Here is a 26,465-nt window from a genome sequence, read left to right on the forward strand (position 1 = left end):
AGTCCATGGGGAATCACACGATCGTAAGGCAATTTTTTGGGGATTCTCGGTTTTCGGTTTTCGCCGCCAATCGCTTCTCGCCCGATCTCGGGCCGCACGTGCACGTGATTCCGAGATGACGAAGTATAAAAGTACCGTGACTAGGCATAAACATACTACATTCAGTATAGATGGATAGTAGATACATAATAGTATTACTAGTAGCTACAGATAAGAGGGCTGTTATGAATTTTGGGAACCCTAGTAGTTAACCTTGGAGTCACAACTTACTACGCCTTGTCATTGAGAACTTGAAGATCCATATTCAACTTGAAGTTACTACTAGTACTACTAGGAATGATGCAGCAAGATTCGGAAAATATATCGAAAGCAAAAAAGGTCGAGCTAAGCTCGATTAAAATAGAATTGCAATGTATTAAGATCCAGCAGGTTACTACTACTAATGTCACGGCAGGCCAGGTGCGGTGGGTGGGGAGGTCGTGGTCGCAGGATCTTTAGGGAGTGGACCTGCTGTAGGTTTTATCAGACTTGATACCAAAATACGTACTTCAACATGACCATCCATGGAGGCAGAATGATATAGATTATGTCTCATTCAGAAGTTTATGCAGTTTCTATGTGCAGCAACCAGTGCCCAGCACAGCAAGTTAGGAAACAAAGGAAAGACAGACATGTTTTGGAGAGCAGAACCATAGTGACCAACAACCTCGTAGCCCAGAGCCCACCCTCGGAAAACGCCGTGGTCTTATCACAAATAGAGAAGAAAAAAGAGCAGTGAAGGAAGGAAGAAGCATGAACAAAGAAAATAGGAATGTGTATGTAGAAAGAGGCCGCAGAGCAATCGAAACAGGCTACTAAGGTACAGCAACCAATGGGAGGCTAGGTCATCAAGTCCATTCAGAGTCGGCCACAGTCGTTCTCCTCCGCCTAGGAATAATGGACGGTCTGCGACCAAGGGAACTCGGAGCCTTGCTCTCCTCATCCTGGAGCATTTCAAGTTGCGAAAGACGGTTATTACTAGATATTCCACGCGAAAGTCGGGAACGCGGGTTAATGGCGCTGCCGTTAACGGCTGGATTCAAGGCCGAACCACTGCCGTCCCGACTTCCAGGTCGGAGGGCGAGCGAGGAGCCACCTAGGGCATTACGAGGGTGACGGGGAGTTTCGCGACCATCGAAGTAGGAGGCTCGGGACTGACTGGTGCGATTTGAGGATGGGGTGGATGGGGTTGAGGCGGCAAAGGGATTGGGCGGAGTCGTTGATGTGCTTTTTCTTCGACTTGTTGGTCGGCGCTTGGGGACGCCGAAGGCTTCGCTCCTTTCGCTGGACTGGATCAATTTGCCTGCCATGTCTCTGACCAGGATGGCCGGGTCGTTCTCGAGCTCGCGGATCGCGTCTAGCAATCCGTATGAGACGAGTAGTTCGCCTTGTTGTTCGCTTGAATCGCAGATGCTTGAGATGATACGCAGAATGTTCAGTCGGACAGCGGCTTTATTATGGTGCAGCTTCTGCCCTAATCGTGTGAACAGATCGGGCCGAGCTAAGGTAGAGGCGACAGGGGGGCTCAGTCGAAGAAGCTTTTGTAGGGGCTCAAGAAGATTCTCAAAGGCATTTGCTTTCGCCTCGGCCAGACAAGCCACAATGGAATCGGCGAATGAGTTTTTATCATGGCGATTATCCAGCAGACTCTCCTCAACCTTGGCGGTCTCCTCTTGGAGCCACGTAAAGATAGCATCCAAAGCGGTGACCTGCCAATAGGGATCTTCAAGTAGAGAGATATAGAAAGGGAGACCCTTGTTGCGCCATAATTCACGGCGGCCAACCTTTCCAGATTGCGCCATATCGCAAAGAATTGGAAGGGCAAACTCCTTCAGAGGCCCCATGGTGTGGACGATCCTCTGGAGCAGGGGAACAATGCCATTCAGAGCGGCGTCTTCTTGCCGAGACTTATTCAATCGGCACATGTTGTAGATGGTGTTGAGAATTTGGTTTGAAACTTCGCGGAAGTGGCGTTGGCTGAGTTTCATAGCAGATCGGAGGAGATCGGTCAGGACATCGATGGCGTTGGAGTTCTGCAGGGCATCGAGGGTTGTGGAAAGCATAGACAAGTTCTTGATGAATTTCAACATCGTGACCTGGTGCATGGGCGACATTCGCTTCAGATCTTTCAAAACCCCTACAAGAGATTGTCAGCGAAAATTGAGAAAACAGATATAATACCGAAAGATCAATCATACTGTGCAAAACCGTTCGCTCCGCTACCATTTCCTTGACATGATTCTCAGCCTGCGAGAAAATGAAGAAGATGCTTGCAATGCGAGCCTCTACAAGATCTGCCAGGTCTCCCTCTTCATCTAAAACTCGACTTAGTACCAGGAAAGAGGATCAAGGACGGAATTCCGCGACAAAATTCGACAGAAATCGTTTTTCGGCGTCGATCCCTGAAAGGTTATAGTTAGTATTAAGATCATGGAGCTGAGCATGGACCCATGGGGTACCTACCTGCAGATCAAAGACACTCCAGATTCCATTTACGCCAATCAGCACCAGTTCACGTTCGTCTTCATAGTCATCTTCCAAAAATTCTACCAGGACATTTAAGCCACCGGCACTGACGAACATTTGAAGGGTGAGTGTCGAAGTTTGGTACATCTGCTGGACAAAGGCGGCGGCCTCAAGTCGAATCTCGCGGGGGTACTTCTTCGACGCGAACTCATTGATGATAGGGATTCCACCAACGAAGCACAAGTTCTCCTGGACCTCATAATCGTTGTAGATGATAGCGTTCACAATCCTCAACAGATAGAATATAACATCCCGACGACGACAGGTGTCGAGGATTTCCAGGATCGGAAGCATTCCATGGGCGCCAATGATGATATTTTTGGTATCGGGCAGGTCAAAGAAATCAGCAAGAAGCTGTTCGGAAATTTCCGCAAGAACATCCTCGTCCTGGGAAGTCTTCAAAGAGTCCACCAAGCCCTCCACCTGACTGCGGAGGCGAGCATTCTTGTCACGCTGGATGTTTGCTTCCAAATCCATCTCATCGAAGCCTTCTTCCAATTGCGCAAAGGGATCATCTTCGTCGTCTTGGTCGCCCAACCATGAATTGGTTGATAGTTTGGTGTTCAACTTCAAGCTGTTCTGTTCAGACCCGTCATCGCTCTCAGACGTATTTAGAGCGACCTGATCGTTGCCAAGAATATCCGAGAAATCCTCATCATCTTCGTTTTCAGTAAACTTCTGGATCTCAATGGTGGAACGATCGCGCTTAACGGAGAGCTGTTTTCGAAGCTGAGGCTGCTGGCCACCCCGATCTTCATCGAAATCGTAGACTGACTTGTCACGTATAGGCGATGCGGGGTCACCATCCGTCTCCTGGGACTGGTTAGCAACTTGGAACAAAGCCTTTCCTTTTTAATCCCTCGAGGTTAAACTCACTTTATACGCTGCAACCTTCCCATCAACATCCTCATTAGCCATTATGAAGTCAGTATAATCCTCCACTGGATTCTCTTTGAAGAGATGGGCTGGTCGTTCTCTCCTCATGTGTGGCACGGGGTTTTGTGAAAGAATGGGAACTTTTTGAAAGGCGGATGACGAAGCTTTGCTAGGCTGACGTCGAGTCGGACTATGAGGTTTGGAGGGCTCGATGGCTGTAGGCCTGGCTGGTAAAGGACGAATCGTTTGTAAAGGATCATTTTCCGCGATTTGGAATGAGTCAGATGTCTCCTCAAATTCGTCGAAGCTGTCGTCTGGTCTCAACATGGTACCGTCAAGTGAAGCAAATGCCTTCAATCTTTCAGACGAAAGCATACCCCCAAAGTTGTCGTGTGGACGTAGATGAGGTAATTGAAGTGCGCTTGGAGAAATTGCCGTGGCAAAGTCATCGTCCCAATTATCATCTTGGGCAGATTCGGGAGATCTATAGCGATCTGTTGTCTTCATGGAAGTTGGAGAGGGTAATGTATCCATCAACGGTGTGTTGCGGACGGGATGCGAGGCAGTATTGTCAAATTTGTTGCTTTTCCGTGATGTTCCCGCTTCCGGAGAACGGAGAGCCTCATTCCACTCTTGCACACTTCGAACTGCTTCTTCGTATTCTGTGGATTTCTTAGGTATAACGGAATCAGAGCGGCGAGCGTTGACTATCCACGGGTGTTTCAATAACTTCCTCGCAGACACTCGCAAATTGGGATCTTTTTGAAAGCATTGCATGAGGAAATCTTTCACGGCCTATTCAAAAGTTAGTCATGCCGATACGGTACTGGAGTATGTCCGATAGGGAGAACAATGGCATACTGGGGATGCACCCTGGGGGAGTGGTGGATGGTCGTCATTGACAATGCGGAATAATGCCGGCATAGGAGCCAGACTGTGATAGGGTGGCTTTCCCTCGAGTAGTTCAATGACTGTACACCCCAAGCTCCAGATATCTGAGGCGGTCGTCGCACCGGAGAGCTCAATAACCTCTGGTGCCATCCAGTATGGTGTGCCAACGACGCTGGACTCGCTCAAACCAGTGGTCCGACTGGCCACACCAAAGTCAGCAAGCTTGACAAGGCCTTCCTTGGTAGTAAGAATATTGGCGCCCTTTATATCACGATGAATGACACCTTGCTCGTGTAGGTATAGCAATCCATGAAGAACTTGCGACATGTACAACCCCACAAGATTCTCCGGGAATCGTCCAAAGTTCTTAGCGATGGAGTGGAGTGATCCGTTTTCACAATACCTGTGAGCTGGTTTAGTATTTGTCGATATCGAGAAGAATTAGCCAGGGTTCCAAACACATACTCCAGGATGATGTTTAGAGTTTCTACAGATTTCACAAATCCATGGTACTTGACAATGTTTGGATGCTGTTGTTTGGGTCAGTCCGCGTCGAGTTGATTGGGAGAGAGAACGACTGACATCCAAGTTTTTAAGAAGATCAATTTCAAGCTGTGAGGTCTCATATTAGAAGAGTGCTCGAGGTAACAAGACAGTCCAAATTTGCGGGGTCATACCATTATAACACGCAGTTCGCTCTTAGGGAGATCCACCAGTTTGATTTGCTTGACCGCAACAGTTTCGCCAGTGTTCCAATTCAGGGCGCGATAAACTGATCCAAAAGCGCCTCTTCCCAGGCAGTCACCCAATTGCTATACAGCCCCAAACGCCAGTGTTAGCATGCCTAGTGCCCCGTTGTGCGGCCATGCCAAAAGAAGAGGGGGAAGGGGGAATGCCATCGTACATAGTCCTTGAGCTCCGCAACATCCATGGCCGATGACTTCAATGGTTGATCCTCCTTTGGCTTTTGTTCTCGCTTTGTCGGACTCGTCTGGACTCGTGCCAATCGCGGTTTCATCGGCGTACCGGGGGTTCTAGATGGGGTGAGGGGGCGCTGCCCCTCACTCACCTCGGAGCGAGAAACCATCACAGACAAGGCCGAGGGGGGCCAGATGATGATCCGATAGGCGTTTGATCCGATCGTCAGGACGTGGTTTCAGGTTGACTGGGGGTGGTGGGGGGGTGGGAGGCCCTGAAGAGAGCTAAGGAAGAAGGCAGGAGCCGAGGGCAGCGAGCTCAGAGTTCATGTCCGCCTGTTCTATAGATTCGGTTGATTAGTTCGATTTGATTCCAATCGGATCGCAAACGATAGATGGAGGTATCATTCGATTGCAGGGTTGAGGAGGGGGGTTCACAGGGTCTCACCAAGCGATCATCACAGGACTTCAGCTCTCGCGCCCTGGTGTTCACGGGATTTACCGATACCCGGTGCGCATTCAACGGATATCGAGAGAATTCGAATGAATGGGAGGCCCTTCAAATTCGAGCGAGCACCGGGTTTCGTGGGGATGGGGGTTCAAGGGGGTAGTGTTGGGGTAGCGGTGGTTGTTTTGAACTTGAACTTTCCTTCTCCACAAGCCGCATGATGCAGCGGGCTGTGCTAGATGCCGATCAGCCCTACCAAGTTTAAGTTGGGTACCTACTAGGTATACACTGCCAGTTTCTCCCCCTTGCCCCGGTTTTAGGTACCAAATTGATTGTTTTAGAGTACTAGTATACTTCATCTTGAAGTTGGTAACATTATTTTCACATTTTGGTGAGGCATTTCCCCACATCACAGGGTGGAGTGCTATTTACATTGGCGGTCTAGTTCTATATATACATCAAGTTCAGGTTTCCTCCGATCAGAGGTCAAACACACTTCTGGAAATACATGGTATCATTTTTGCGCGTCACGAAGCAAGCGGTGCACATCGGAAACCAGATACAAGCTACCAGCAATGACAAGGGGCCGACCGTCAGCCACTTCGCCAGCCCACTGAATTGCAGGAAGAAGATCGCCTTCGAACTCTTGTACTCGACCGATCTCGGGTATAGATCGAATGGCTCCGGCAAGTTCAGACGCATTAGTCGGTGTCACCCATGGCATGCCTTCCACAGGTCCGAACTCGGCCGTAGCAACGTTATCCCCAGGCCGGATGATAGCCTGAAAGACACCGGCTAGGTCTTTTCCACTTGAGGCGGCAATAACCCAAGTCACGCTTCCAGAATCGGGTCGAAGTTTGCGATTCACGTATTTCCCGAGAACCTCTGCGGACTGTGGATTATGAGCACCATCCAGAAGGATGGGATCTGTGCGGGAAATCAATGATTGTAGGGAGATGGTCTCCAATCGCCCGGGCCACTTGACATCGGCCAGACGGGGAAGCAGAGAGAAAGCGTCCGTTTCAGGGCGAATCTTAGATAGAGCAAGGCGTAGTGCGGAAACTGCGCAGCACATGTTTTCTTGTTGATGAGGTTCGAGATCGAGTTTGCGGAACAATTGGGCCAATGGTGGCAGTTGTTCTTCCACTTTACTTGGAGAGACGAAGCTGGCATCGATCTTTAGATTTTGGGCTCGTTTGGTGATGGTGTCGATCACCGCGGCTTCATTGGTGGCGTCGACCACGCAGGGTACTCCTGATCTCAGGATCCCAGCTTTCTCGGCGGCAATTTCTTCAATGGTAGAGCCCAAAAAAGCCTGGTGGTCCATGCCAATTTTGGCGATTACTGAAACCAACACATTGTTCAAGATATTGGTGGCATCCAGGCGACCTCCCATGCCCACCTCAACCACACCGACCTCAACTTGTTCATGGTTGAAGATCTCAAAGGCCGTCGCAGTCAATAGCTCAAACTCGGATGCGCCGATACCCAAAGTCTGGTCTCGGCGTTTGACCTCGTCTTCGATCTGTCGAAAGAGCGATTCCTTGACTACCCGTTCGCCTATCGTAATGCAATCCCACCGATCAATCAAGTGCGGAGATGTGAAGCGGCCACACCTGATTCCCTCAGAGGATAGAATATGAGAGAGATATGCACTGATCGAGCCCTTTCCATTCGTCCCCGCAATATGAATTGCTTTCCATGTCAGCGGACTCTGCTGAACAAGCCGTGAGACACGGCTGAGACCAAGTTCAATCATCCCTCCTAGAAAAGTAGGGGATCAATTGGCATGATTTGGAGGCTGGAAAGAAGGTAATGGCGAGCTCAAGAACTCTTAAGAACGCATCACGGGAAACCCGAAAGTGACTCCGCTTGATTTCCGCTCCGCCGCGGGGATCGTCATGATCCACGTGACACGACACTAATTCTGCCGTCTGATCAGATGACTAATACAAAGCGGCCAACTCCAGGCCATCAGGCCACAATCTCCGCCCCAAAAGACCAACTGGTGAGGTTTTTCAGTCTTCCCGATCGGCTCCATCGCATCTCCAACCACCCCTCCCATCCCCACTACGTCTGGGGTCGCGTCAAATTCGTGTTTTATAAGCAAACCACTCCTCTTTAATCTTTGCTTTTCGTTCTCTTACTTCACTCTTTACATTTCATAATGGGCATTCCGTAAGTCTACTCCCTTCTGTCTCCGCATTGCCTTGTCGCATGCGCCACCTCATCGCCGTGACGACTAACTTGGGTATAGGATGTGGCGCGAGCCTTCCGAGGTCGGTAACAAAAGGTCCGCCCTTGAGAAAGATTCCTCTGCTGCTGCGCGTTCCTCAATCCGCCGCCAACCTACGATCAGGCGCGCATCACGCCATTCCTCCCGCGCGCGCGGCGGCGGCGTCTTAACCACCCTTCAATCACAACTTCTTGATGAAATCCATCGCGATTACGGCATCGGTCACCGACAATCGGCAGTGCGATCTCCCGTATTGAACCTCGGTGTCAGCGAAGATGGATTAGATCTAGATACGACCCGGCGCGAGGCCTTGAACCGGAGTTCGGCACGTCCGAATCCGCCACGTCGGGATCACTCTCACTCGAGTCGACGCTCTCGCATTACTCGCGATGAAGCCCTAGCCAATATTCTCGCAAGCCCGGATTCTCCTCCACATGGGCGAACTGGGAGCCCCTTCTTGACCCCGAATTTCCCACCCGCAATCTACCATTCATCCCACCCATCTATCGATGGCATCCGCCTGCCTCCTCTCATCCGCAGCGATGGCCGAAGCCGTGAACCCGCCGCCCACATTCCATCTGTTCTGCTGCGAGACTACCGGACCGGAAATGGACCTGCTCGACCCCGGGAATCAGCTATCGATGGTCTTGGCGATCGCCAACGTAGCCTGAGCCCCGATGGCGATCGCGACGCATGGGAGACCCTGCTTTCTACCATCACTCCTGATGCCAACTTACCTTCCACCGACACCTCCTTCTCCTCAAATTCCGCCTCTGCGACAGACGCGCCGCGCACTGGGACATCCCGAAACTCTGCGAATTCCTCCCAAACACAACCATCCTCCCGGAACTCCAGCCATCCTATGGCATCCCTTGACCCATACCCCGATCATCTCAACCCCTGTGACTTTTCTTCGGACGATGAGGATACTCCTGTAAATTACCATCGGGTCTTGACTCCCTCGGGCCTTCAAATGCCCCTTCGCCGTTCTGCTGGTCTCCACTCGACAATCAGCGGACACCCTCCAATTCCTACCATCTCCTTTTCCTTCTCCGACAATTCGAACGAGTCCGATATCCATCAGATGCAGGCTATCCTAGACCGACTCGCTCGCCGGGAGGACATCCCCGATGAATGGTGGGTAGGAGCTGGCCTTTCACGCAACATGGGCCGCGGCCTCAGTGCCAGTGCCGAACCTAATGAAAATGACCGTACCCATTGATCGACCTGTCCTCATTTCTCATTATTATTAGCCTGATCTATACCGGTCTTTTCTGGTCCTTTGTTTTCATGTTGGAACCACGACTTAGCCTGCAGCTTGTTTATCCCTTCTTCTTCTTCTCTACCTTGCCCATTTCTTGTTTTCAATTTGCATGGCGTTCGGATATCTTATGGGTGTTTCAAGGGGCTTCCTGGAGCTGGGTTGTCATTTTGAAGGTGTTATTTGTTATTTGTTATTGTTGTTTGTTTCTGGGTTCTCGTCTCGAACCAGCATTGATTCCTTCTTGCACAGGATGCGGGAGTGTTTCTTATTTTTACCAGTTGCACTGGACGGCTGATTTTGAATACCCAAAACTCTTCATTTTGTGTATTCATACTTCTGATGCGCTTGTGTTTATTTTCTGTCCAATAAAAGCGCCCAGCCTTAGACTGGATAATCGAATGATGTCATCATAGTGATCGGCCTTCGTGCAGAATCCTAAATCAAGTCTAGATGAGTGTATTCGGGGAGTATAAAATAAAGATCCTGCAGTATATCAGCAGCAGTAGTACGAGTACTAGTACTATTAGTACTTGTATACTCTACCCCAAGTGACGTAGCACTTGCACTTCCCTTCGGAGCACTGCAGTCCCCGTCCCCGCCGGAGTCAATCGCAGCTGCCCCGCCAATTCGTTATCGCATCGGTTTGGGTGAACTCCGAGTCTCCAATTCTTTTCTCTTCTCTCTCTTCTCTTCTCCCAACCTACTTACCCCTGCCATTCCCGCCAATTGCATTCGCCAGCTTTAGAGCCTTGCATTGCCAACCCAACATCACGCGACACCAGTCATTGGAATCCCGCCGAGTCTAAGTCTAACACTCGCAATTCTGCAAGCCCACCACCACCACCACCTCCTCCTTTTACTCCTCCTCGGCCACCGGCCTCACATACAAAATCACGTCTACAATCATGAACAGCCAGGTGGACCACCTGATCAAGAAGACATGGGGTATGTCCAGACAGAACACTCCACATGATCTACACCCAGCAGCCCGCGAAAAGACCTATCAAACAGGCACATCTCCCAATACCCTTCTTTCATATGACACACACGCATACACATACACATACACATACACATACACACACAATCACCTATCTTGAAAGCTCAAGCTAACCACCGGCAACCCCAGCGAAATTCACAACCCTCCCCCCCCAGACACCCGCCTAATGATAGCCGTAAGCGGAATCCCAGGCTCAGGCAAAACAGCCCTAGCAATAATGATGACGAACCGCATAAACGAAATCTACGCCTCCGAAAATCCCTCCTCCAACCACATGCAACCCATCGCAACATCCCTCCCAATGGACGGCTATCACCTCACGCGCGCACAGCTATCAGCCATGCCCGACCCAACACACGCCTTCGCTCGGCGCGGCGCAGCATTTACATTTGATGGCGAGAAATTCCTCACTCTGGTTCAAGACCTGCGGAAGCCACTTACGGCGGACTCGAAGAGTATCTACGCGCCTAGTTTCGACCACGCGGTTAAGGATCCCGTTGATGATGATATTGAGATTCCGGCTAGTTGCCGGGTGGTCTTTTTCGAGGGCAATTATTTGAGTCTTGATAAGGTGCCTTGGAGTACGGCTGCGGGGTTGATGGATGAGCTTTGGTTTGTTGATGTTGATTTTGAGATTGCGAGGGGGAGGTTGGTTAGGAGGCATGTTAAGGCGGGGATTGCGAAGGATAAGGCCGAGGCGGAGAAGAGGGTTGCGGAGAATGATTTGATTAATGGGGCAGAGATTTTGGAATATAGGTTACCTGTTCAGGAGATTGTTTCTAGCATTTATGATCCCAATTGGGAGAAGTCATAGTGACGGATTCTTGGAGATAAATGAATTTGGGTGGTGTTGCATTTTCTAGCGCTTTATTGTTTAGACTTATTTCAGGGGGTCTCGAATAAGATGATTAAAAATCAAGCTACGCTTGCTGAAATCTATATTAGTTCGAAGTTACATTACACGCAGGACCTCGGAATTCAAGGGTACTAGGTACTGGTACGAGTATGCATTCATTTGATGTCCGCGTTGCCACCTGCCACCAGAGTGAACTCTAGAGTTTGATGTAACTATTTCCAATGTTGGAATTTGAATCCTACCTCGAGAATGTAGATTTTTCTTGCCTCATCATGGATACGTCTTCAAGTTCCAAGGTTTTTTTCACCAAATAGCACTGACACGGTCTTTCAAAGCATTCTTCTCTTTGACATATCATAGACTTTTTAAACTGCCCCTGCATCACGCAAAATCTTCACAACGGTCTCGTGATTGGAAACTTTGCAAAGTCACTAATTGGCTACTGAATGGAGTTGTCTTGAGGGACTCCAGTCTCCAAGAGCTTTCACGATATCACTAAAAGCGATCGATCCCATCAGGGCCCTTATCTATTAATTGTTTTGGCTACCTAGTACCATGGTAACCTTGGTGTACGAGATATTTCAATCAAATTTTCCCTAGATATGGATATATTCTGACAGACCACTTTCATTATATTCAAGGTTAAAATCGACCAAAGAAATTATTTTCCCGACGCTAAACCGAGACATTGTTTACAACTCGGTTCCTTGGTTCTGCCCATGATAACCTTGGAATAGACCTCGGGAACAATTATTCCTATTCCAACATCAGTAAGTAGGTCTATTAGCAAGCTCAGGTTATTGTCGACCATTTCGCATGCTCTTGTATCATCTCAATGCAACCTACCAGTGGTAGTACTAAGTTCGTCTGGCTTAGGGGTCCCTGACGCTAAACCCTTTATAGGGGCAAGTGAGACCCAGCGTGGGGTTACAGAATACGTTGTATCTGTATTACAGAAGCTTACTATGTCCCGATGCGCCCTCAAGCAGAAGATGTCAATTACCATACAGCCCCATACCGGTGGCTCCCGCTGGGGCTGTCTTTGGTCCCTGGTTTGCTTTCCGACCCTGAGATCTGACTTCGACTTCGACTTCACTTGCTCCCCTTCGTCACTCTTTGTCCTCTTCGTTACGCGCGCACTCCTTTTCGCCGTACCTTGTCGCTCTTTTGCACCCCACGATCTTTACTCTAACCAATACTACTCTCAAGACTCCCCGATTCGCTGTGCGATCTCGTCTTAATCAATCCAACTCTCGTCAATTCGTTTGTTTCCATCAATTCCGTCAACATGTTCTTCAAGAAGTCTACTCTCGCCCTGGCCTTTGTTGCCCTCGCCAGCTTCGTCTCCGCCGATCAGACCCCCGCCTGCCTTCTGTCCGTCATTGGGTGAGTCGTTCTCTGATGTCCCTGAATTGGCCGACCGCGAAACTAACCACCCCCTTCCAGCGACACTGCCGACCCAGCCGACCTGTCCAGCATCTGCGGCGATGACTCCAAGAAGATCCAGTCCAGCATCTCCGATTCCTGCGGCGACAAGTCTGACAAGGCCCTGAAGTTCTACGCCAGCACCTGCAAGGCCAACGGCCACACAGTTGGTAAGGATCGACCCGAATCTTGGAATTCCTCACCCCACGAGGTCCTCTGATTGGCGCATTCTTTGGCTAATGTTATCCGTCTACTTTGTACAGAACTCTCTTCTTCCAAGTCTGACTCCACCACCACCGGCTCCAGCACCGCCACTGCTACCAGCTCTGGTTTCGTCACCGCTACCTCCTCCGGTTCTGAGGCCACCGGCACCGGCTCGTCCACCAGCGGATCCTCCCAGTCTACCACTGGTACGGGTACAGCTTCTGCTTCTGCTTCGACCTACACCGGTGCTGCTGCTCCCAGCGTCCAGCTCTCGATCACTGCGGTCGGTGCGGCCGTCTTTATGGGCGCTGCTGCATTGCTGTAAGGATCCGCGATGTAGTCCTCAGATGTATTGATTGATTAATCTGGCCTTGATATTCTTGCTTCTCGGTTGTTCTCTTTCACCACTTCCACTACGCTGCACTGCACTGCACTGCACCTTGGAGAGGTGATATAGAATAGTTCGGCTGCATTGTTTGCACATGATATACTCCACACCGCTTGTCATATTAGAAAGGCAAAGACCCAATTGCTTTGGTGTTGAAATGATATCCCTTGATACTCGTACTTCTTTTGAAGATCTCCAGTGACCAGCGTCGTGTAGGCAACATAGGTAACTGGGTCATATCTGCAGGCAGCAAGGAGGATGGTGAGTCAGTGATAGGGGGGGTAGCCTGGATTTCTATGACAACGGAAGATCAATTGGCCCCATAGATGTAGTCCGAGCCACTCGGCTTACCCGATCGTCTGAGCCCGGAATGTGTATCCCCGCCCGGTTCCAGCTCAGCCGAAGCATGGCCATAGTCATTGCTTAGTCTATCTTTTGTCTTTGTTGACCTCCGATGGACGGAGAGGCGCGTGTTCACGTGACTCGCGCGGAAAGTGGGTGATTAATTACTCAGCGCGGCAAGAGCGAACCAGCCAAACACGAAAAATCGCCAGCAGAAAACGCGTCGCTCCTTCCAAATAATTCTCCGCCCCTCCCATGTTCTTCTCTCTCATCTGCTTTACTCTTATCCCTTCTCTCCTTTCCTCATCTCACCTCCCCCTCTACTTCTCAATACTCTAATACACAAACTTCTCTCCTCTTCTCTGATACCCCCCCTCATTCTATCCTAGTCTTCTTTCCCCCTCATACCCCTTGCTCTTCTTTCAAGATGTTCGTTTACAAGCGAGGTAAGTGACCCCCTCCTCGAGCTGCAGTGCGAGGTAGTGAACGCGTTTCCCGCGTCTCTATCTGGCCCAGCTGCCTCGAGTGAGCAACAACTGGCATTGCCACCACCTTCCGAATCAGTACTGACGTGTGATGTCACAGACGGACGCAAAGAGCGGGTGCAGTTCGACAAGATCACTGCCCGTGTCTCCAGGCTGTGTTATGGCCTCGACCCAGAGCATGTTGATGCTGCTGCTATCACCCAGAAGGTTATCTCTGGTGTCTACCAGGGTGTTGGAACCATTGAGCTAGACAACCTGGTATGCGGAACCATCAACCCCATTTTGACCCGACTGAAATCTTCTCGAGACCAAGTGCTAACCTACCAACTGGTATAGGCCGCCGAGACTGCCGCCTACATGACCGTTACACACCCCGACTACGCCATCCTGGCCGCTCGTATTGCTGTATCCAACCTCCACAAGCAGACCAAGAAGCAATTCTCTATGGTCATTTCCGACCTCTTTCACTATGTCAACCCCAAGAACAAAAAGCCCGCTCCCATGATTTCCAAATATATCTATGAGATCGTTACAAAGCACGCTGATGAGCTGAACTCCGCCATTGTGTACGACCGTGACTTCAACTACAACTTCTTCGGCTTCAAGACCCTGGAGCGCTCATATCTGCTCCGCATTGACGGCAAGGTTGCCGAGCGTCCTCAGCACCTGCTGATGCGTGTTGCTGTTGGTATTCACGGCGAAGATATTGAGAAGGCTATTGAGACCTACCACCTCATGTCCCAAAAGTACTTCACTCACGCTTCCCCTACCCTGTTCAACGCTGGTACCCCCCAGCCCCAGCTGGCTTCTTGCTTCCTAGTTGATATGAAGGAGGACAGCATTGAGGGTATCTATGACACTCTCAAGACTTGTGCCATGATCTCCAAGACTGCTGGTGGTATTGGTCTGAACGTTCACCGCATTCGTGCCACCGGTTCATACATTGGCGGTACTAACGGTTCTTCCAACGGTATTGTCCCCATGCTCCGCGTGTACAACAACACTGCCCGCTACGTCGACCAGGGTGGTAACAAGCGCCCTGGTGCCTTTGCCATCTACCTTGAGCCGTGGCACGCCGATGTCTTCGAGTTCCTCGACCTCCGCAAGAACCACGGTAAGGAGGAAGTCCGTGCCCGTGATCTGTTCTATGCTCTGTGGACTCCCGATCTGTTTATGAAGCGTGTTGAGGCCAACGGTGACTGGACTCTGTTCTGCCCTAGCGAGGCCCCGGGCATGTCTGATGTCTACGGTGACGAGTTCGAGGCTCTCTATGAGCGGTACGAGAAGGAGGGCCGTGGCCGTGTCACCATCAAGGCTCAGAAGCTGTGGTATGCCATCCTTGAGGCTCAGACCGAGACTGGTAACCCCTTCATGCTGTACAAGGATGCTTGCAACAAGAAGAGCAACCAGAAGAATCTGGGAACCATCCGCAGCTCCAACCTGTGCACTGAGATCATCGAGTACAGTGCTCCCGACGAGGTCGCTGTCTGCAACTTGGCCTCTCTTGCTCTCCCCACCTTCGTTGATGCTGCTCGTGGCGAGTATGACTTCGGCAAGCTGCACGAGGTCGTCCAGGTCCTGGTTCGCAACCTGAACAAGATCATTGACATCAACTACTACCCCGTTCCCGAGGCCAAGAAGAGCAACTTCCGTCACCGTCCCATCGCTCTTGGTGTCAACGGTCTGGCCGATGCCTTCCTGGCTCTGCGTCTGCCCTTCGACTCCCCCGAGGCTAAGCAGCTGAACATTCAGATCTTTGAGACCATCTACCACGGTGCTCTGACTGCCTCCGCTGCCATTGCTAAGGAGCTCGGTACTTACGAGACCTACCCTGGCTCCCCCGTCTCGCAGGGTATCCTGCAGTACGACATGTGGGACCGTACCCCTACTGACCTTTGGGACTGGGCTTCCCTGAAGGCGACCATCGCCGAGCATGGTGTTCGCAACAGTCTGCTGGTCGCTCCCATGCCCACTGCCTCCACCAGTCAAATTCTGGGCTTCAACGAGTGCTTCGAGCCCTACACCTCCAACATCTACTCTCGCCGTGTCCTTGCTGGTGAATTCCAGATTGTCAACCCCTGGCTGCTGAAGGACCTGGTCGACCTTGGCCTTTGGTCCGACAACATGAAGAACCGCATCATTGCTGATGGCGGTTCGGTGCAGAACATCCCCAACATCCCCGCCGACATCAAGGCCCTGTACAAGACCGTCTGGGAGATTTCTCAGCGTAGCATCCTGCAGATGGCCGCCGACCGTGGTGCCTACATCGATCAGTCCCAGTCGTTGAACATTCACCTGAAGGAGCCCACCATGGGTAAGCTCACCTCCATGCACTTCGCTGGCTGGAAGATGGGCCTGAAGACCGGCATGTACTACCTCCGTACCATGGCCGCCTCCGCCCCCATCCAGTTCACCGTCGACCAGGAGCAGCTGAAGGTTGAGGATACCAACGTTGCCCGTGCCAACCCTACGTACAAGAAGCGTGGCGCCGCCTCCTCCGGCTACTCCGCTGTTCCCCGTGCTGAGCCCGCTGCCGCCGCCGCCGCCCCTCAAGAGAGCCCTCGCACTCTGGTTGCGGACCCTGTTGTCCCTGTCGTTACCCCCACTGCCACTGAGACTAGCGGCGAGGCCGCCGAGGAAACTGAGGAGACTGAGAAGACCGAGGGTGACATCTACTCCGATGCCGTTCTGCAGTGCAGCATCGAGAACAAGGATGCTTGCATCATGTGCCAGGGCTAAAGAGCTCTGGTCCCAAAAATTTATACGATTTCCCATGTACTTCCTCAATTCCCATTCCCCTTTTTCCCCCAACCCCTTTGGCACACCTCTACAATTTGCCCAATGTGTGATTGATGTACCTATATGATGAGCTTTATGGTTTTCTTGTCCTTTTTTTTCTGCTCTGGATCTGGCGCGGTTTCATTTGTTTTGCATTTCCTTTGTTAGTTTCTAGTCAATGATGTTCATGCTGAGAGTGTTCTGTGTAGAAGTGTAGTATAGTTCTTCGCGAAATAGATCTTCCAGATATCGAGGGATATAATGAGGAACTTAATGATTCGATCAATGTCCTACCTAATACAATATATAGTATCTGTAACCTCACAAGTCCCCTGCAGATTGTGCTGGGCATCGATTGCGAGGGTTTCCGCCCTTAGAAGATGAAATTCGACTCCGTTCCAAAGTTGATTCAAGCTACGACAATATTTCTATATTCCTATGATGACTGGAACTTTCTTGATTCCCACGGAAATTAAGATTGGATGAGGATTATCTCCTACTACTAGATGTCGAACTCGAATATCATATGAATAATGCCATCTGACCGGTAGCTATCGGCAGTCACTGGCCATCTCCTGCTGAGTTGTCGGATGGTAGATCTGTAGCCTTTGATCCACTATATCTGACTTTTGATCGTATGTTCCAGATCCTTGAACGTATATTCCAGACCATCGATCTTGTTTTCTAGATCCTCGAACTTTTCCATCTCGGCGATCACTTCCCCTTCGTCTTCTTCATCAGAAGCATCGAAGCTCTTCTTCTCGACAACTCGGCAAAGGAAATCTGCCGATAGCCTCCCAAGCCTCATCCTTTTATCGACGAAGGGTCGCCATTCCCTGTCAAGCATTTGAGCAATGGCATCCACTATCAGCGTCTCGATGGCAGGATAGAGGCCAGAATATCCATGTCCTTCCCAGATCTCATCCACGACGCGCGCCCAGGTTTTGTGCCCATCTCGGTGGCAGCCCAGGCTTTGAACTCATTTCTCGCGCTCACGGCGAGTGAGGGGATCAAGTATTTGTCGGCAACGGCATAGACTTCCAAACTCAATCGGGCACGACAATCGTCACAGTTATCTTTTATAGTCGTTTTGCAGGTTTTGAGGCGTTTTCCGTAAACATGCTGCACCATGATTTTGATTGCATCAGGGTCGTCGTCGGGTAGGTTGATCACTCCTGTTTCCCCTTCCTGACCTATGCATATCTTGTTAGCCATTTCTCACATAGTGACTTGGAGGATGTATGAGTAGATGTGGGATTTCTCTCAAAATGAAACTGATCTATTGGATTACTGTCCCGGCTTAGCGACAATCGTTCGCGCCACGGATAAAGAGTTACACCTTGCCCACTTTTCTGTCAAAGAGTACCTTCTCAGTGACAAAGATTTTAAAATCATGAATGCCAGCATTTCCATCACGAAGACGTGCTTGACTTATCTTACAGACATCAAAGGTAGCCATGAAGAGATTAAGAGGCATTTTCCGATGGCAAGATATGCGGCAGAACTCTGGGCAGGCTATGCTGTTTTGGCTCAAGACTCTGAAGATATCGTTCAAATGACTGTTAAGTTCCTTGAAGAGGAAGTAACCTTCCAACGATGGAGTCATTTGTATCAGCTTCTTGATCACGGGTTTAAAAGTATACTTGAGCTTCGGAGTAGGTCTCCCCGAAGTTGGTGGGATGAATTGTATCTGCTCCCTTGCCCAACTCACACTGTACCCCCGGAAGACTCACTGGTTGGACGCGGTTATTTGGAGATTCGAAATTGCGCTAAGACGAGCCTCCGATTGCTTCGGCTTTTCTGGCGTCAACGCTTGTTGCCACTTAGCCAGCAAAATGTAATGCAACGGGCGTAAGTACAGTATCTAGAAAAATGAACGACCTCTAGTATGAGGTCTCAAATCAATACTGCATGCTCTTTCCTGCAATAACTAAAATTCTGAGTTTGACTATCGTACATTGATCATGGTCACTAAGCTTCTTTGCCTGCCATCATCTTCCTCATCCGTATTCGTCGCCATCCTGGCTACCTCAACTTCTTCCTCAGTTGGCAGGTTAACAACCATGAGATAAAGAACATTCCTCAAGATTTTTCTAGGCATAATTTCCGTTGCTTTTATTTGAGCTTGTAGCTGGTCTCGTTGTAGCTGGAATTGCTGCTCATAAGCTGCAACATACTCGCAGAGCTGTTGTTCAGAGAGGCCCATGGCTTGGAACTGACTGCGGCACATCTCCAACAGACTGTTTTGTTGCTCATCAATAAGTTTTTCCTGCTGTTGATATAAACTTTTCGTGTCTTCCATTGCCTTTTTTGGGTCTATTGTAAGGTTCCCGCCTGATACCAAGCCAAGAAGACCCCCATTACTGGCCGGATGATTAGGGTCAAGGAATCGATTTTTGAATTTAGATTCGGGAGCTGAGGATAAAGCGTCATAATTGCTTTCACTGGCCTATTTATTTGTTACCAGGAGGCTCCCTGTTGGAAGTTTGGAGACTTACATATCTTGCCCGGGCGCGTTTATCAAAGTAATTATTCAGCTTGTCCCAAGGTTTCTCTTTCTTTCCAATTTTATCGCTCTCGGCCTCATCGTCAAAAAATGTCAGAGGCGCGATTTCTGATGGTAAATTTTGCTCTCCTTCTGTAGTAGCGGAGAAGGGATTGCGCAAGTTTTGTTTGACTTTATTTGGCCATTTGCTCTGAGATGGGCCGGGGTTCGCGCTAGCAGATGATTTGACCATCGAAGTATTGATATCTTCTTGCTGCTGCTGTGGGAGAGGGTTGTATGCAACAATCATACAGTGGAGTCCTCGAGGACCGAATAGTTCTCGATTCGCTTTATCTAAAAACGTGTTTACTCTCTAGACCAAGAGTGTCAGATTAAATTAATGTTCAAAGATTTTGAGTGCCAGACCTACTTCCATCTTATTTGTGCCTTTGCTGCGACTGCGGATACTATCTGCACCGCCGCTGTCACGCCCAGGGAGATTTGATTCGGCACGAACGAAGCCCCGAATGCTGCAACTTGCACGGCAGCAATCACTTTAGAGGCTTGGACTGCTTTATTCAGAGCGTTGATAAAATCATAGAAGTGTTCTTGGCTGATGTCATATTGGGATAACATTGGAGCATACGCCTTCATGAATCCTCGCTCTTTGTTTCCGGGCCGTCGTTGAGGGATCACAACAGGGCATGCAATTCGCTTATAAGAAGGAGATACAACAATTCTGGAATTGCTTTCAATGAAAGAGGCGATTGCTGTGTTGGCTTCCTCTTCTGTTGCAGTGTCAATCGGAGTGCCATCTTCCTCATCAAAGTCTGTAGACTTGTGAGATTCAAGGGAATCCTGGAGGTTGACGAAACTGATGGGGTCAGAAGCCATTTTCGATTCGTATATGTGTTATGCACCTGTAAACCATCAGCAAATCCTACGCTTTATACCTCAGGACATTTGCGTGAGCCGGGTGTACGAGAAGGCAGTCGCAACAATGCCTCAATCTGGAAGATAAAATGACTTTGGGGGCCAGGGATAAGACCTAGCCAATAAGAGCTGCAATCTGCTGCCTATTTTAAGACTAGTGCTGATGGTCTCGGACATGGCTGCGCCTCTGATGTAATAAACTATATTATCTTCAGGACGTGTCTACAATAAGCTTTTACTAAGATCTTGTGTAAGTTAATTACAGCCATGCCGGCTCTCACGGCACTGTTTTGTTGTGGGGTTAGCATTTGGCCTGCTAAGAGTAATTGGTAACTTACTGCTTGCAGGCTAGGAGGTGTTTCCCCTGGTTCTCGTAAGAATGGAACCCGGCGCCAGCGTGGACGAATATCGCACACATGTCTTCCATTCCCTGTGGCTCTGGTTTGGATCGGCCATGCTCAGCCCACTGCGGAGGGTCTTCTCCACTCAACCCTCTTCCTCTAAAGTGGGGGCCAAGCAAAAGCCAAGTATAACGCTAGAAAGCTTAGCCCCCGTATCCCCGAAACCCGCCGGTTTATCGATTTTTTTTTTTCTTAGAAAGGTGGGGGCAGGTTTTAATAGTCGGTGGTGGGAATAGGGCTGCACACGATATCGCAATTTTGCGATATCGCATCGCATTTATCGTTATCGCCGCAGCGCGCCAAACCATCGAAAAATGTAATAAAAAATAAAGTAGCATCTACTTCCTATCTAGAACTAGCTCTGGTATATTTTATACGCCTATAGCCATACTTGGTGGCCGTATTTTGGCCGGTCGCGTATCGACCACAATCGCGCATCGCAAGTTGACGACCATCGCAGGTTGACCACAACGATGGCCGTTCAGCATCGCCACGCCACGCCCGGGCGCCAACCCATCCAAAAAGACAATAAAAAAAATAAAGCTACATCTATTTCCTATCTGGAACTAGCTCCAATAGTCTCTATAATATCTACAGCAATGATCGGTGGCCGTATATTGGCCATGGTCGTATGTCGACCAGATCGCGCAAGTCAACCACCACGACGGTCTTTCAATATTGCCATGATACACCAGGACGTCCAAAAACATAATAATAAATGGAGTAGCATTGATTTCCTATCTTCTGGTCACAACTACGGCCATAAAGTACTTACAATATAAAGTTCAATAAAAAAGCAACAGTAATATATAAAGGTTAATAAAAAAAAGCAACAGCAGCAATAACAATAACGTCAACTATACAGTACTAGATATTATCTATTAACATCAACATACGTATCGTCTTACTGTTCATTCCTATCCGTTAGACCTTCAGGAGGTTATAACTGCCGCTGAATAGATATTCAACACTGACCTCAGACGTAGGAATTATAAGATATTCCTGTACGGCTGTAGCCATCTGAGGTATACTCTTACGATAAGTATACTACTATTTGGCTAGCTACCAAGGATCAGATATACCTACGTTAATTCAAGGTAAGGCAAAGTAGTTATCGATATCAGACCCCGCCGGCTTCCAGATAATTGGTGTTAAGCACTGCAGCATCTGAATCTCAGAAGTACTATCCTTATAATCCAATAGGACAGGATTAGCAGAAGAAGAGATTAGGGCAGCTACCTTCTTATAATAATACTAATGACGAATATATATAAATTATATTAATAATCAGCTGTCCAGTATGCTGATCAGATAGCTCGTTAAACAGAAGATCTCCCTTTACTCTTAGATCAAGGACCAACACAGTATATTAAGTATCAGTATTATCTATAAATGTATAATACTTCTGATATTTAGTCAGACCACGTTAAATAGCATCCACAATGTTATAGTTGATCTCAACGAACATTCCTTATCTCTAAACACCCTGATTAAGCTGATTATAAAGCTTAAAGTAAAGAGGGATTGTTATACTGATCTGAGGCTGCTTTCAAGACACGAAAAGGGTTAATTCATAAGACCGAGCAAGAACTTGGCGTAGTTGAGAGTAACAAAACCAATCCTGCTCAGTGAATTAAGGAAGGTCAGACTGTATACTGATATACTGATTAATCTGTGCCTTTACATTTAATACAGTGTCAAGCATCAAAAAAGTTGCATTCTAGCGTATATCAACGTCACTGGGGATGTATACGCTAGGAAGCTCTATAAAAGCATATACACTCTTCCATCTCTGCTGTCGTTGAGGGCTTTAATCAATCCACATCGTAAGAACTCAGATACGCAATAGAGCACTCTCAGCTGAGAGAACTTTATAGTTGAGGTTATCACAGAGAGTTATAGCTTCCTCGGCCGAGCTAGACTTCAAGACACAAAGAATTCTCTTCACGATTAGGTTAAGGATATAAGCAAGATAGTGAATAAAACTACCAATCCTATAGAACTGGGTATTTGTAGGTAGAAGACCGTAAAGGATTAAAACCATAGCTTTATTATTACTGGTATTATCACCAGTAATTATAAGAAGCCTTTGCTGAAGATCAAGCTCTGTCAGTAGCTCAAATACTGCATAAGCAATATTCTCACCACTGTAAACTCCCCTCACTTCGGCAGCTTCCTCTATTTGTAAGATGGTAAGTTCCCTTGCAAAACAATGGCGAATGACCCCGCAGATCGCTTTCATTCGTGCCAAAGGCATTTCGCGAACATCTAGAGCAAAACTTTACTTGATATTGAAATACAATTGTGACTTCTCAAAGATGCGAGTTCGCTCTTTGAGTCACAAAATCGAGCATCAGCCGCGCGAGATCCAAAGGTCAGTCAAAGAAGGCTGTCAATTCGCCAGGACATACACGGTATGCTCGAGACATATGAGATACCTTGAACAAGCATCCATGACTCGAGTGCAGCTTCGAAACAAACCATAAGGATGCATAGTGAAGCTTTGTTCCAACAATAGTGGGAACTAATCTTGGTGCTCTTGTTGTTTTGGTATCCCAAGTATTAGCTGTAATTGTAGCAAGAACTGCCCAAAAGATCCACCATATAGCGCCGCTCCGCTCCACTTTACGGGGAAATAAAGGTACAAGGGAATAGCCATAATGGTGGACAGTGTACCTCCGGCTGCTGAAACGAAGATAAACACCTTGGCCACGCGGCCCAGGTGAAGAGCTGTCATAGCTGGCCAGAGTGATGTTACTATCCCAAGTATTTGCATAATAGCCGAGGAGAGTGTTTGGAAGAAATTTGCGTCAGTCGATGTCCCTATTTCAGAGCCCGCATGGATCCAAGAAAGAGCGGTGGGTATCCAAGATAGAAGGCATACAGCAGGAATGAGGAAATTGAATATAGATATAGTGCGCCTTTGAGAATGTCCCTGTTTTTAATTGGCCTTGTGAGAGCTGGCGAGGGGACTTTTTGCTCGCTCCTTTATGCAATGTTAGCTCAAGAAGCGCATACCATATGAGCATACTCACGACACTGCATCAATCTGTGTATGCGTAAGAGGTGTAAATTCAATGCCCAGTAGGCCGCATGCATCATCAAAATTTTCATTTAATTTTTTCAATTTCGACTGGAAATTTAACAAAGTTGGCCCAGGAAGATGCTTCTTTCTGACTGCATCCCTGAAATATTCTCCAAGCCGCTGCGCATTCCTTGCTGCGAGTAGAAGATCGTCGTAGCCAATCTCAGTTTGATCCCTGTCTTGCTGATCGTAGAGGCCGCAACAAGCCCCTCCTCGAGCTGGGGCGAAGCCCACGACGCTTCAAATGGACTCCATACACTGCAAATTCACTTGAGCATGGCATCGATATCATTCAGTGGCAGCAATCATGCGCTCCAGGTTGGAGTTAGCCATGGCCCAATCAGCGCTGAATTCCATCTACCGCCGGGTAAGTCAGGAACCGAAGACGATCGAAAATGTCGACTTACTAATGATCGCTTTTCTCCAGAGCGACCGGAAACCCCGCCTAGTCCTCTATCAACTGTCCCATTTCCGCGCCATCCAGACTTTGTCTGCCGTAAAACGCTGCTCAACCAGATTCAGAAGAAATGCTCCGTGCCAGGGTCGCGGATAGCGTTGGTCGGCCTCGGCGGTTTCGGGTAAGCGTACCCCGACCGGTTCGTGGCTTATTACTTATATATCAAAGGAAATCGCAACTTGCCATCGAATACTCGTACCAGATTCGACCCGAATCTCGGACAACGTGGGTTTTCTGGATCCATGCGAGTAACGAAGCCCGATTCGAGCAAAGCTTTCGGGATATTGCAGACCAAGTTAAAATTCCAGGTCGTCAGGATCCAAAGGTCAACATATTCAAAGAGGTCGAAAACTGGCTGCGAAATGAGAAGAAAGGGAAATGGATTTGTATCCTTGATAATGCCGATGATGACGAGTTCCTTTGTTCGCTTCCGGTAGTAGAAAAAGGCACTCTAGGGAGAGACATAATGAACGTCATAACAAAGCCGCTAATAGAATACGTTCCTAGAAACCGGAATGGCTCTCTGATCATCACAAGTCGGAGCAGAGCGGTCGCCCTGAGAATGGTCCACTATCGAGATCTTCTTGAAGTTAAAGCGATGGAAAGGTCTGAGGCGATGGAGGTTCTTGAAAGACAGCTCGGCCAATCAAGAGAAAGTCAAGGTAGTCATCGTTTAGTCGAAGCTCTCGAGTTCATGCCGCTTGCCATCGTCCAGGCGGCTAGCTTTATTCGCGAACGGGGGCCTCGCTATTCAGTTTCAAAATACTTGAGAGACTTCCAGGAGAATAAGCGAAAAGCGACGAGGCTAATGGAAGCAGAGGTAGTTAATCTCTACCGCGACTCTGAGGCAAAGAACTCAATTCTGGTGACTTGGCAAATATCGTTCGACTATCTTCGACAAACCAAACAATCTGCTGCAGATTTGCTCTTAATGATGAGTTTTTTCGATCGGCAAGGGATACCAGAGAGCCTTATCCGGCCTCAACCTGAATTTAAATGCAAAACAACTCCAGAGCTCATTGACGATTTTACTGGCGGAGATACCTCTGAAACTGATATGAGCTCTGAATTTGAAGATGATATCATGGCATTAAGGAACTTATCATTTATATCTATCAGCGAGAACAGCTCTTTTTTCACTACGCATCAACTGGTGCAACTAGCAACACATATGTGGCTGAACAAACACGGTGAAATATACCAGTGGAGAGAGAAGTTCATTAACAATCTTTACTGGGAGTTCCCAACCGGTGAGTATAAAAACTGGGAGAAATGCCGACTGATCTATCCTCATGTTCGATCGGCCGTATCACAACCACCGCGTTCACAAACCTCTCTATTGAGATGGGCCACACTCCTTTATAGAGGTGCATGGTATGCGTCAGAAAGTGGCAATGTTGCAGATGTTAGGAAGATGGCATCGAGGTCAAGAAAGGAGAGAATGAAGGTACTGGGTTACGAGGATGAAGAAACACTTGCGAGTTCGGCAATGCTAGCAAAAGCATATTCACTTGAGGGTCAATGAGAAACAGCAGGGCAGCTCTATGCCCAATCCCTCCCTCAAAATGCCCCCAACAGATTCGTATCCAATTCCGGCGCTGACACATCAACAAAAGTCCGGATCAAAGGGAAAAACTCTTTTGAATGGAGGCAATACGTAGATGGCGCAACATCTTCGTCCTCATTGCCCGAGTCATTTTTGGCAACCCATGAAAATCATTTCTTCCTGTTCTTCCAGAGGAACATCAAGTTTGGTTCTTCGTGGGGAAGGTGTTCGTTTAGTAGGTAGGTTTGCCGGGATTGCAACGTGGTGGGGGGGGTTTTTCTTTTTGCGGTCGTCGACTTGCCACGCGGGGCTCTTTATTCCATTATGCTTCGAAATCAAGTTCTTTGGAGTTTCCTGTTGCGGCGGTCTTTGAGGGATTTTTCGGAGGCGTGGGTTGGGGTTGGAGGAGGTGGGTTTTCTTGGTAAATGCATCTTGTTGGATCTAGGCTTTGGATATGCATCAAGGGTGGTATTGTGGTTATTTCTATGTCTCTCTTTATGTGATAGGTTCAACTGGACTCATTCTTAGTGATCGCTTTTACCTTTGTTCAAAGTGTAGACTTGTCCATACAATCTAAACGCCAGCCCATTTAAAGGTTGGCATATCTTCGAACATGTTTGAGATCTGCGACAGTGACAGTTAACGCCTCGGAGATGATGATGCCCAGGTGGATTGTCGCATTCCGATAATCTCTCACCCGCATTCCACTTGTACTGTCAGACTCAGTCCTCGGCGTGATCTGACATTCCCAAATTCCTCCGATGGCGTTCCAGAACCCCACCCTGCCACACCTCACTGTTCTAGATTGACGGAGTACATACGGAGTACGGATACTGCGTACATATTTGCTCCTCTCTTCTTGTCCTCCCGCTCTACTCCATC

The 26,465-nt window shown here is 48.7% G+C and overlaps 10 protein-coding genes across 10 annotated transcripts; 5 read left to right on the forward strand and 5 right to left on the reverse strand.

The window, feature by feature from the left end:
• Positions 1–887: 887 nt before the first annotated feature.
• N7481_001190 (serine/threonine-protein kinase) lies at positions 888–5,419 on the reverse strand (the record flags this gene model as incomplete). Its single annotated transcript, XM_057260409.1, has 10 exons — positions 888–2,176; positions 2,238–2,354; positions 2,394–2,441; positions 2,499–3,378; positions 3,442–4,236; positions 4,303–4,735; positions 4,798–4,862; positions 4,915–4,944; positions 5,010–5,144; positions 5,237–5,419. 10 exons carry the CDS (start codon positions 5,417–5,419, stop codon positions 888–890), a joined length of 3,975 nt encoding a protein of 1,324 aa, XP_057128241.1.
• A 792-nt stretch (positions 5,420–6,211) lies between these two features.
• On the reverse strand, positions 6,212–7,456 carry N7481_001191 (dihydrofolate synthase; the record flags this gene model as incomplete). Its single annotated transcript, XM_057260410.1, has 1 exon — positions 6,212–7,456. One exon carries the CDS (start codon positions 7,454–7,456, stop codon positions 6,212–6,214), a length of 1,245 nt encoding a protein of 414 aa, XP_057128242.1.
• Positions 7,457–7,864: 408 nt separating this feature from the next.
• On the forward strand, positions 7,865–9,155 carry N7481_001192 (uncharacterized protein; the record flags this gene model as incomplete). Its single annotated transcript, XM_057260411.1, has 2 exons — positions 7,865–7,875; positions 7,955–9,155. The coding sequence occupies 2 exons, from the start codon at positions 7,865–7,867 to the stop codon at positions 9,153–9,155; spliced, it is 1,212 nt and encodes a 403-aa protein (XP_057128243.1).
• Positions 9,156–10,102: 947 nt separating this feature from the next.
• N7481_001193 (kinase-related protein) lies at positions 10,103–11,011 on the forward strand (the record flags this gene model as incomplete). The annotated part of the gene is made up of 2 exons (XM_057260412.1): positions 10,103–10,142; positions 10,353–11,011. 2 exons carry the CDS (start codon positions 10,103–10,105, stop codon positions 11,009–11,011), a joined length of 699 nt encoding a protein of 232 aa, XP_057128244.1.
• Positions 11,012–12,341: 1,330 nt separating this feature from the next.
• Positions 12,342–13,007, forward strand: N7481_001194 (putative GPI anchored cell wall protein; the record flags this gene model as incomplete). The annotated part of the gene is made up of 3 exons (XM_057260413.1): positions 12,342–12,439; positions 12,500–12,648; positions 12,742–13,007. The coding sequence occupies 3 exons, from the start codon at positions 12,342–12,344 to the stop codon at positions 13,005–13,007; spliced, it is 513 nt and encodes a 170-aa protein (XP_057128245.1).
• Positions 13,008–13,839: 832 nt separating this feature from the next.
• Positions 13,840–16,636, forward strand: N7481_001195 (ribonucleotide-diphosphate reductase subunit RNR1; the record flags this gene model as incomplete). The annotated part of the gene is made up of 3 exons (XM_057260414.1): positions 13,840–13,858; positions 13,998–14,155; positions 14,234–16,636. 3 exons carry the CDS (start codon positions 13,840–13,842, stop codon positions 16,634–16,636), a joined length of 2,580 nt encoding a protein of 859 aa, XP_057128246.1.
• A 655-nt stretch (positions 16,637–17,291) lies between these two features.
• N7481_001196 (BTB/POZ domain protein) lies at positions 17,292–17,522 on the reverse strand (the record flags this gene model as incomplete). Its single annotated transcript, XM_057260415.1, has 1 exon — positions 17,292–17,522. The coding sequence occupies one exon, from the start codon at positions 17,520–17,522 to the stop codon at positions 17,292–17,294; it is 231 nt and encodes a 76-aa protein (XP_057128247.1).
• Positions 17,523–17,542: 20 nt separating this feature from the next.
• Positions 17,543–18,152, reverse strand: N7481_001197 (BTB/POZ domain protein; the record flags this gene model as incomplete). The annotated part of the gene is made up of 2 exons (XM_057260416.1): positions 17,543–17,868; positions 18,116–18,152. The coding sequence occupies 2 exons, from the start codon at positions 18,150–18,152 to the stop codon at positions 17,543–17,545; spliced, it is 363 nt and encodes a 120-aa protein (XP_057128248.1).
• A 471-nt stretch (positions 18,153–18,623) lies between these two features.
• On the reverse strand, positions 18,624–20,054 carry N7481_001198 (uncharacterized protein; the record flags this gene model as incomplete). The annotated part of the gene is made up of 3 exons (XM_057260417.1): positions 18,624–19,090; positions 19,170–19,531; positions 19,591–20,054. 3 exons carry the CDS (start codon positions 20,052–20,054, stop codon positions 18,624–18,626), a joined length of 1,293 nt encoding a protein of 430 aa, XP_057128249.1.
• Positions 20,055–23,855: 3,801 nt separating this feature from the next.
• Positions 23,856–25,561, forward strand: N7481_001199 (uncharacterized protein; the record flags this gene model as incomplete). Its single annotated transcript, XM_057260418.1, has 3 exons — positions 23,856–23,946; positions 24,007–24,157; positions 24,205–25,561. 3 exons carry the CDS (start codon positions 23,856–23,858, stop codon positions 25,559–25,561), a joined length of 1,599 nt encoding a protein of 532 aa, XP_057128250.1.
• Between the last annotated feature and the right edge of the window lie 904 nt (positions 25,562–26,465).

Source organism: Penicillium waksmanii, assembly GCF_028829765.1.
Source record: "Penicillium waksmanii strain IBT 27052 chromosome Unknown utg000001l:1.0-4852451.0:1.0-4856178.0, whole genome shotgun sequence".
NCBI lineage: Eukaryota > Fungi > Ascomycota > Eurotiomycetes > Eurotiales > Aspergillaceae > Penicillium > Penicillium waksmanii.